At 29.7% G+C, this 11118-nt stretch overlaps 3 protein-coding genes across 4 annotated transcripts in view; 2 read left to right on the forward strand and 1 right to left on the reverse strand.

The window, feature by feature from the left end:
- LOC122715543 (furin-like protease 1) overlaps nucleotides 1–11118 on the forward strand; it is a 297202-nt gene that overhangs the window by 248579 nt on the left and 37505 nt on the right. For both annotated transcript variants that reach the window (XM_043937814.1, XM_043937813.1), the window contains exons 3-6: nucleotides 3512–3733; nucleotides 3894–4022; nucleotides 6593–6758; nucleotides 7428–7600. In XM_043937814.1, the coding sequence (XP_043793749.1) occupies nucleotides 3512–3733; nucleotides 3894–4022; nucleotides 6593–6758; nucleotides 7428–7600 (690 nt within the window). The remainder of the gene's footprint in view (nucleotides 1–3511; nucleotides 3734–3893; nucleotides 4023–6592; nucleotides 6759–7427; nucleotides 7601–11118) is intronic.
- Nucleotides 1–11118, reverse strand: part of LOC122715542 (dynein intermediate chain 3, ciliary-like) — a 62921-nt gene that overhangs the window by 16314 nt on the left and 35489 nt on the right. The window lies entirely within an intron of this gene.
- LOC122715546 lies at nucleotides 146–1255 on the forward strand. Its single transcript, XM_043937816.1, has one exon. It carries the CDS (start codon nucleotides 146–148, stop codon nucleotides 1253–1255), a length of 1110 nt encoding a protein of 369 aa, XP_043793751.1.

Raw genomic sequence — 11118 nt, forward strand, 5'->3', positions numbered from 1 at the left:
CGTGAAAAAAAGTCCCAAGAATAAATCCTCTAAAACTAATCAAGAGAAGGAGAAAATTTCCTCGAATAATGTCCAAAAATGTTCGGTTGAAGAATCGCTTGATAGTTGCGAGCAAGCACAACTTATAAACGAGAAATGTATTCGCATGATAGAAAAGCGTCACAAAAAGGCGGAGAAGTGCAAAGATGCTCGAAAGGATTGTCAAAAGATATTGGAGCACGATGTCCAAAAGTGCAAGGAGCCTGAAAAACTAATAAAGGACGAGTGTCAGAAAATGACGAAGCAAGAGGATCAAGTTGAATTCTTGAAATGCGATCGGAATCCGGAGATTCATTCAAAAAAAAAAAATCCAACCAGCAGCAGTAATCCAAAAACGTCATCTACCGACGATTCAACTGGCAATCAAAAAACATCGATCAGCAATTCAACTAATAATTTCACGACGAACGAGATGTCGAAAGTTAAATCCAAAATGGAGTTCCTCGTGTCTTGCATAAAGAAGCACAGCTCCGACTCGCTTAAGTCGTATCTGTTCAAAAGAAGTGACAAAAGTGAGAATAAAATTCCCAGAAATCCTTCTTCCCACAACAAGCCGAAATACATCCCTAAAATGAATGCGTCGTACGAGGACATAAAGCCTGATCCACCACCGCCGCCGTCCTCCCACTGGTCCGAAAAGATGAAGAAGAAGCCGAGTTACAACAAGTACAAACCAGCCATCAAACCGACTACCATTGAATATATCCCTTACGAGGAATACAAGAAAAAGACGAAAACTTCTTTGAAAAGAAAATCGGACGAGGTGAAGAGGGTGCCGAAAATTATACATATAGACGAGGACAGTTGCAGATCTCCTATGTGCAAGAAACGCGCAATTTCTTTGAAGGAGAGGAATAAGAAGCCCAATTCTCGTTATCAATTCTCGACAATAGACAAAAGTGTCGATTCTAAGATCGACGTTTATAAAAAACCTCGTAAAACAAATAAAAATCAAAGCGCCTGCGAGAGCAGGTTGCAGCAACAAGGTGACACGAAATCGATGGACGGCCATTTGATTCGACGGAAGAGAAACGAGAATTACAAATCGAACGGTGAGTGGAAGAGTCAGAAGTACAAGGTACGATTGAAGATCTACAAGACGAAGAACAGTTTGGATCCGTGTTTGCCGGTAATGGTAGAGGTGCGACGTCATTTTTGTGACGAGGGTGTAGACTTTAAGGGTGAATCTGTTCCATTTTTAAATTTTAAAGCTTAAACTTAAGGATGAGCTTTAAAGAATGTGTGTATAATTAGACAGTGTTAATATCGTCGATACTTGGAAAATTAAAAGGTAATAGAAATAATTGGGGGCGGAAAAAAATGTGATGAAAGTGTTTGTCACATTATGATTTTTTTAAATTGTATTAATAAATTGATATTAAAATTCTTATATACTTGTATTTTTATTATCTGGATATATGCGTGTTTATAATTTCTACCTTTTCCTAATTCTTTATTTATTCGTTTGTATCTTATAAAAAGGAAATTATTTTCTCAGTTAATTAACTCAAAATTTTTCTCATTTTATATGAGAAAATGAATAATTAATTAGTATATTATAAAAGAGGGATTCAAAGAATATTAAGAAATACAGAATTATTTTGAAAAATGGAATTAAAGTTTTTCGTAAAGATCGATTTATCTTTACATTCGAAAAACCAACATTACTTTTCTATTGATTTAATATAATTTTGAATGAGATATTTTTTCAAAGTTGGAAAATGAGAAATTAGAGGTAAAATTTTCCACCAACAAAGAAACGATTAACACGGTGTAGCTTTTTACTTTTGATTTAATTACGTTGAAACGTTCTTGCATCGCTTTGAAACATAATTACGATAGAATATATAGGTGTAATTTCAAAAGTTTTCGTTCGAGAAATTAGCAATTGATTAAGAGTTCGCGCCAGATCGTGCTTCATCGTAGAAAATTTTCTCCCTCTAGCTTTTCCAAGCTGCGCAACATCCCTCTTAATATTTCAATCGAAGATTAAAATTCGAAATGATAAAAAATAGGAAAAAAAAAAAAAAAAGGAATTATTATCGTAACAATCGATGAATAATTTTAAAAAAAGAAACCTCTCCCCAGAAAATATTCGATGCAACGAAAAATTCTTTGGATTGCGAAATAAAAAATTAGAGATGGGATAAAATATTTGATAGCAACAATAGAGGAGCGTATCCTTCGCTTCAACGCGATAAAAGCATACGAAACAATACTCCATCGCGGGATTTAAGGCGCATTCTTGGAACAAAGAAATGTTCAGCTTGAAAAAAAAAAAAAAAAAAAAAAAAAAAAAAAAAAAAAAANAAAAAGAAAGAAAGAAAAAAATGCGGTGCAAGTTGTCACCGGGAAAGAAACGGTAAGAAGTTCGCCTGCAGCAGCTGTTGCCAACTTTTCACATTTATCATTACGGTGCATCGTACATCTTTACAGTTACATATCGCCGAGGAACAAACTTGCGCATCAAATAATCTTGCCCCGAACGAGCAGCTTTAATTTCCTCCCCCCCTCCAACACGAAAATATGACGAATATCTCGTCCTTAATGAAAAATCTACGGTTTCTTCTCTGTTCACAACATTGAATGTTTTATTTGTCGTTTCTGAACATTAATCTGTGCTATCTCAAATGTTTCTGTTCAGCTCTAAGTAAAAATTAAAACAGTATAACTGTTGAACAGATTGTATGGTAGAGTGGAATGGAACAAAATTCTTTTCTGTTGTTTATCATTGACTTTCCAATAGAGGATAAAATTTAATAATATTAATGTTTGCATTGATTTTATAAATTTCCGTTAAATTTGTAATAATTTAATTTTGAAAGAAAAAATGTTTGAGCAGTAATTAAACATAGAAGATAAATTGGTTCTCTACTAAGAATAAATTTAATATTTAAAATTAAATAACTAATTTACTAATCATATAGTATCAAAATTTAGCAATTTTTTTAAAATATATATACTGCTATAAATGAAACTAAACTAAAATGATTGTTAAACAATTTTAATAAATACTTTTCAATATTAAAACAATTTAAACAATTTAACACGAAAAAATTTTGACAAAATAAAAAGCTATCATAAAATATTCCATTATAAATTAACTTATCCCAATTACTATTTTAAATATTTTCTAAATTTCTTCCAATAGATTAAAATATCTCTAAACATCAAAAATTCCTTCCTCGACCAGGATAGAATAAATCTAGATAAGCATCATCTTAACGACCAAAGATACAAAATCTCATGCATTCTCTCATTGAAATGCATTGTGCGCTTGGTCAAAACGTAAAAGGCAAAATTACACTGCTAATAAAACGACTAGCCGCAACTCAGACATATATATATGATATATTAAGTAAGTCTGTATATATTAAAATTCATTCGTTATCATTTGAAACAAATTTTGTCCAAAGACAGGACTGTGATTATCGCGCAAAGGCATTAATACGAGATTGTTCTTTTGCCATAGATAGTGGACGATTGGTACCACATGGTGCACACGTCAGTCGTGAAGAGATCAGCGGAACCGCATTTCGGAGTGCAGGGGAGGCTAATAGAAGACCGCAGAGTGCGTCGAGCTGAGCAACAACGCGTAAAATCGAGAACGAAACGGGATCTAATTATTAAACGCGGTCCGTCCAACCTGAGAACCGTTCTCAACGACGAGATGTGGCCTCAGATGTGGTACTTGGTTAGTTGGATTTTAATTTTTCTTTATCCTAATTTTCTTTATCTATATTTTGCATAAAATTGTGTAATATTGTGTAAATTTGCTGAAACTTTTTTTTTTTTTAAATTTTAAAATGTCTGTTTATTTTTTACGAATCTTTAAAATTGATCATTGCTTTCAGAACAGGGGAAAGGGGTTAGATATGAACGTGCAAGAAGCTTGGGCTGAAGGAATTACGGGACGTGGAGTCGTGGTCACGATTCTTGATGACGGATTGGAGAAGAATCATCCGGATCTTTATAAGAACTACGTAAGCCCTATTGTTTATCTTTTTAAATCAATTAATACTAAATCTTGGGATTTAACAGATTTATGGATTTTTCAGTAGAAAATAAATTGAAAAATCAGTCTTTTATTATACTCGTTTTAATTAAATTTATTCGTAAAATAAATTTACAGAAAAAAATACGAAGTAAAAAATAGATAGAGATTTGTCTCTCTCTTGCATCTAACAGAAAACGATATTTTTAAAAAGTAAATTAATAAATTACGCGGTTTTTTATTTATTTTATTTTAACAATTCAACAAGTAATAGTCTTTTCTTTTCTTTTTTTAATATAAATCAGAGGCAAATTTGAAAAAATCCATTAGAAATTGAAATACTGATTTATCCACTATATAACTATTAAAATTATTATGTGAAAATCTATTTTTTCAATAATTATATCTTTTTCTCGGTAACAAAACAAAAAGCAATAATTTTGCAAGTATTTCTTTCTAATTTTTCAAAAGATATCATAAACCCATACCATACCCTCTGCAAGATCTTCAATTTATCAGAACTCGTCCCATTTTACGCAAAGATCGATATTGAGGCAAATACAGAGTAAATCCAACTCTGCAAAAGCGGAAGACAGACGAATCTAGGAACGTTGCCAAAAACGTTGAAACTCTCGACATACCAAAACGTCTAATTCCGCCTAGCTGCATCGTGAAACGTTTCCCTACGTGAAATTATTGCAAAGGAATGCGTGAGGCCACGATTAACGACGTTGAGGGAACAATGGTCCCCTATAAAGCGAGAAATAGTCGCAAAGAACGGGATTGGAAGAATTTAAGAAATCCGAGTTCCGCACCGAAATTGTCGAAGTTACCGACTGAAACTGGAAACCGACCGAGCAGAGTCAAACACTAGACTCGAACCGCACCAGAGAAACGCGTATGTTTACTGGTGAATGGACGGAGTTAATAAGGCAACCACGAACAAACGTACACCGAGTTTCACAATATCACAGTAGATATGGCTCTCTATAATCAGACCGGGTCTGCACGATAGTCGATATTGGCCCAAAAGAGATACATTTGGTCAATGATGCTGAAATTTTTCTGTTATATATTAAGTTTAGAATTGTGTACGTATATTTAATAATACTAGAATTGTGTTTATGATTTTTAATGTTTGATATTGTTTTGGTATAATTGTTTAAAATTTATGATAAGAAAGTTGAATTTATTCATTTTTGTTTCAGATTTCTTTCAATCTTCTTCTGATTTTAATTTATTCAATTACTTTTATTTTATTTTTATTGTAATTTGTACAATTTATTACATACAGTTTTTTTATTATTCAAAAGTTTATTTTTCAATTTTATTATATATTACTATTTTAATTCTGAATAATTAAAGGAAGATTAGATAAGATATTAGCAATTGTTTTGTCAGAAATTAAGGTGTTGACTTTATTATTTTTTTTTTAAATTGTAGAAAATTAATCTTTCACGTGCAATAATTTTTTTGAATTATTAAAGAAAAAGAAGTTACATTTTAAATTCCTATATTCCTAAGATGCCTTCATTAGAATTCTTGAATTTTGATATAAATGATATTTATGACAATGTTGGCAATCATTCTGTAAGAACAATTTGAGAATCAAATTTCAAAATTTCACAATGTTTAGGAACTTTTCAAATCTAATAAAAATCTGCTCTTATAATTCATTTCTGAATATTATTTGAAACTGAATAGAAAATATCCGAATTTTCCAGATTTTTTTTCTTTTTGATTTTTTCCTGAAATAGTTGAATACGTACTTCTATTATATTTGATTTTAAAAATGATTTATTTGCTCGCATAGATGTAAAAAATTAATGTCATTTCATAACTTCGGGAGAAGAATTTATTCAATCGATTGGAAAAAAATATTGTATGAAAGGAGTCGAGAACCGTGGCATCGAACTTTAAAACAATCCTCAAACTGCCCGAAGGAAAAAGCAATTACATTGGAACTAGTAGGAAATCGATATTCACTGGAAAGTTCGTAAAACTGTAGCCAAGTTGTATTCAGTAATTACAAAAGTAGTTCATTCCATATTAATTAAACATCTTATCGAATGATATATATATAACAATGTCCTACGATTCGAATTATAAAAGTAGGAAATGTCTCGAAAATATCAAGATCGAAGACAAGAAAAATAAAAAGTTTAAAATGAAAATATTATTAAGATAAAAATATTATATTAAAATGATATTTAAATTGTTCCAATTTATATTACAAGAAGAAACATTTTAAAAGCCTAGGCTTCTAGAATTTAAAAATTAAAATTTAAAAATTACGAATATTATAATTCAATATACGATTTATTGTTAATCTGTCGATAATTTTTAATGAATTTTCAATAAAAATTTTCCCTTTATCAACTTCCCTCAAAATAATAATTAAATTGTATCTAAAAATGTACTACAGAAAACAACACACAATTGAAAAAATATAAACTTTCTAAAATATAAAAATTCTATCATCTTAAATTACAAAAAAAAAATTGGGACAAAATTATTTTTAACAAATTTTGATGTGGAAAAATGAATTGAATATTCCAGGATCCACAAGCCAGCTACGATGTCAATAACCATGATGAAGATCCCATGCCACGATACGATGTTCTAGACAGTAATCGACATGGCACCAGATGCGCTGGTGAAGTGGCTGCAACTGCTAACAATTCCTTGTGCGCGGTAGGAGTTGCATTTGGAGCTGGCGTCGGGGGTAAGTAACTCGAAGAACAGTTAACCGAAGTGTAAATAAATATTTGTCTCTTATCAAGCTAATTTTCACATAGAAATTAATTTTAACAGAAAATCGTTGAATATATATTTTAATGAAATGCAATAAATCTTGAGAAAAAGTATTAAATTGATAGAAAATAAGATTCAATTGCTCTTTTCGTGAACATTATGTCAAAACTGTATCTATCAGTCTATTTTAACTTAAAAACTAATGTTTGTCTGACGAGTATATACATATTTATGTACACACACGAATTGCATTATTCATTGTACAAGAGAAACAGAATTTAGAACGCAAATTTTCCAAAAGAGAAACATACAAGAACATACAACAGAAACGAAACTCTGATCTGAATAATTGAAAAATCTTTATAAGATTTTTGCTTGTTCTGATCTTCTATGAAAATCTTTACGATACTTTCAAATTGAAAATATAAATTTACTTTTATCCCGAATTATTTTATTCGATTTAATTTCATCTTTTATCTTTCCAATTCGAATTTAATTTTAAGTTAATTTTTCTGTCAACGATATTCGATCGTATTATTACAGTTTTTAGAAATATAGAATGTTTATTACATATTTTTTGATTAAAAAAAATATTCGATAGAAAGTAAATAATAAAGGGGAAATATTTATCTGTGCAAAGGAGTGAGAATGTTGGACGGAGACGTAACGGATGCCGTCGAAGCAAGGTCTCTGAGTCTAAATCCTCAACACATCGATATTTATAGTGCCTCCTGGGGACCGGACGACGATGGAAAAACCGTCGATGGTCCTGGCGAACTTGCCACTAGAGCTTTCATTGAGGGAATCACAAAGGTTAGTAAATATCTTTTTCTCTTTACAGGTAAATTAAATGTATTGAAACGTGGAGTTTTAAATTAATTAAAGAGCAGAAATAAAACAAAAATGATTCTTCCTTATAAATAAACTAAATAAATAAATAACTAAATTAAATAATTTTTCAATCCATTTAGATTCGAATTAAGAATTAACGAAATTGAATGAATTATATAATTTTTGTGTCTAGAATGAACAAAATACTATGGATCAAAATTCGCAATATAAACGAATATTATAAAAATAGTAAAGCATAAAAATGAGATAAAACTTAAAGAATAACAAAATCATACGTTTCGTCTCTAAAAGACTGTAATTTTTAAAATTTTGACAAAAATTGCAATTAATTTTGAAATATATATATATATATATAATCTCAAAAATTAAGAATTGTGACAAAATTCTCGTCAACCAATCGAATCTTATTATTATTAGAAATCCAATGCTGTGATACTGGAAGCAATCGACAAAAAATAAAAGGATCGCGTAAAAAAAAATCTATAAACATCCATATATAACAATGGGACAATCTATTTTGTAGGGAATAAAGTTTCTTTTCATGCAAAAATTGGATCCCTTCTTCTCCATTAGACCCGCATGAAAAACAAATAATTCGTTATCCAAATAAAGGAGAAAAAGTCTGGCGCGATCGATAAGATTGGAAGGCCTCGTTCCCCCGGAATGAAATTTCCAGAGAGATGTATTTCCCCCCAAGCATTTCTCGAATGTTTCCGCGGGACGACAGCGGGAAGGCAGATACCTCGGTTGTTATCTCGATGTTACATGCTTAGACAGTCGGTCGAAAGCAACTCTCTTCGATTACGTTTGTCAGGGGAAACATCCGATCCTTTTTATCTTGCTCCTTAGACGAGAAATTTCATTCAACTTTGCATCCGACTGACTCATAGATCTTTAAAATAAAGAATAAATTTGGAGGAGAGAATTGTGCGAGATGGTTATGGTTATAAGTGAAATTCAATGAAAATGAAAATTTAATTTTTCGAAAATAATTGAATATCGAAAGGAAAGGAGAAAGTATTTGTTAATTTATTCGAATTGTCAGAATAATTACTAATGAAATTTTATAAATTACAAATTTTCTTTACATCAGATCTGTTTTAAAATTGTATTATTTGAAAATTAATTTTGAGATAAAGTCATTTTTGAGAGATAGTCTATATTTTCGAAAAAAATTATAAAATTTCGCATTTATATTGGTGATTATTCTATACCGATTAAAAAACGATTCCGATTCGAAACGATCGATTGCCAAAACTGGTAATTCGATTAAATCACGAAACTGGAGGAACTTCTTTCCCTGGACCAGACTTAACAAGTCGACGAGGTCAGCCCAGAGAAAGTTTCTAATTGGATGCTTTTAAGCGACTTGTCGCCAACTCCGCACCTGCACGCATTACCATTTCAACCTTGCTCGCTTCGAGGGTAGCCGTAAGTCATATGCAAATATCGGAAGGCACTTTTGCTGGAAAGGCACAAGGATGAAGCGGAAAGTCAGAAGGTAGAGTCGAATTTCCAAAGGAAACGCGCGAATAATTAGCCACGACGCCACTAGAAGGCGCAAGAAAGCGATTAATTAAACATCCTGTCCGCAATGGCGGTATTAAGGGCAACCGTGATGTATATTCCAATTGTTCTATGTTTAAAACTGATCATTGATTTTGGCAAGCTCTCAAGAATCTATCTGACGAATTTTGGCTTCACTTTATCTGGAAAATTTAAAGTTTTCATTATATATCTTAAATAAGGGTTTATTTAAGAATTTCATTCGTATATTATTGATATTATTTATTTTTATTTCGATATTCGTCCGTTCTTCAGGTTCCATTGTATTTTGTTTTATTCACTTTTTTTTTATTAATTATTAACCCTCGATATTATTTATAAGTATTAATAAATCCATTGATAAATATTAATTATTTTTAATTTTATTTAATAAAGAAATAAATTTTTTTTGTTTTTTTTTGATATTTGAGATAGTATATCATAATATGTGGAAAACATCTATATATAGATGCTTTACTCTCTTTGATATTATTAAATATTGATCGTTTCTCTTTGTTAATGTTACGTTTGTACCGTGGATTCATTGTTTGCACTATATTACCATTCTTTAAAGATTCCTTTTAAAAACTTGCCGTTGAATATTTACGCGGGCAAACTGTTTCCATTGTATCATTCATTTAAGAAGAAATAAAAACATTCAATGGGACTTATAGGGTAAACGTTTATATTCCACAAAAGTTGCTCCTTATTAAATATGAAGGAATAAATTCTGCCTAGAACGAAAGCAAGCTAAACACTCCAGGAATATCGTCGACTGTATTGAGGAAAATATTTCTCTCTTCCGTCCCTTCGTTCTACTGAAATATTTATTTCATAGTTGCTTAAAATATTTTGACAACAGAGTATTCGATTGAATTGGACAATTTGTTATGTAAATAACAGAATGTAAATTTATTATTTATTATTTTGTATGTGAATGATGAAATATATAAATATGAATAAAAATATAAAATTTCAACAAAAATAATAAATATTAATATGAGTTAAATAAAATGGGAGGAAAAATTGGAGAATTGTTGTAAAAAAAAAAAATAAATATTTATAAGAAAAAATATTATATGATACAATTGGAATGTCTTACGATAATTTAAAATAAATATATATATATATAAATACGAATAAAAATAAATTTTAATATAACAAATTAAATGAAATGGAAAAATAATAGATAAACAATAATGAATTTTTAATATTTTTTCTCTTAAAATGATTTAATATTTTATCTAAAATCTCAATAAAAATGAACATTAATATAAAACTAATTAAATGAAAAAAAATAGCAATTAAAATATAATAAGTAAATATAAAAAAAAACTCTGATCTAACAGAGCTCTCTATCTCTATTCTTTTTTTATATTTTTCATTTTTTCTTAATAAGAAATCTTCAAAGATAAGCAAATCATATCTAAATAATTCCACATTCGATAATATTTAATTATTTTTTATTTTTTATTTTCTTGCCAATGCAACAATATTGCCAACTAATGTCCTAATAAAATATGAATTTATCTTTTCGATATAATTACTGTCACTTCTGAATTTAAAGCACTCTTCCTAATAGAAAGCTACCCGTTAAATATTCATAAAGACAGTTTTACTACTCATGGTAGCTTTCGAGTTGGTAGCTTTGTATATCTGAAATGCTTCCAAATTTTCAAGGAATATTTCGATGCAATTGTCACAGTGGAATAAATTTTCAACTTGTTCTTGAAAAAATGAATCTACAATAAATTTCGTATATATTTGTACTTGTAGAAAAAAGAAATTTATTTACTGAGATATTTCAGTAAATTGATATTTTTATTTCAATAACAGTAATAATTTCTAAATTTGTTTTAAATGATAATATCGAATATTAATTAATTATTTCATTTAATATAAAAAAAAATTTATTTTTTTATTAACCCATACGT

Source organism: Apis laboriosa, unplaced genomic scaffold, assembly GCF_014066325.1.
Source record: "Apis laboriosa isolate Shangri-la unplaced genomic scaffold, ASM1406632v1 scaffold38_cov145, whole genome shotgun sequence".
Taxonomy (NCBI): Eukaryota; Metazoa; Arthropoda; class Insecta; order Hymenoptera; family Apidae; genus Apis; species Apis laboriosa.

Bases quoted from the DNA above. Each gene is read 5' to 3' on its own strand.
- LOC122715546 (XM_043937816.1), top strand. From the start codon at position 146: ATGATAGAAAAGCGTCACAAAAAGGCGGAGAAGTGCAAAGATGCTCGA.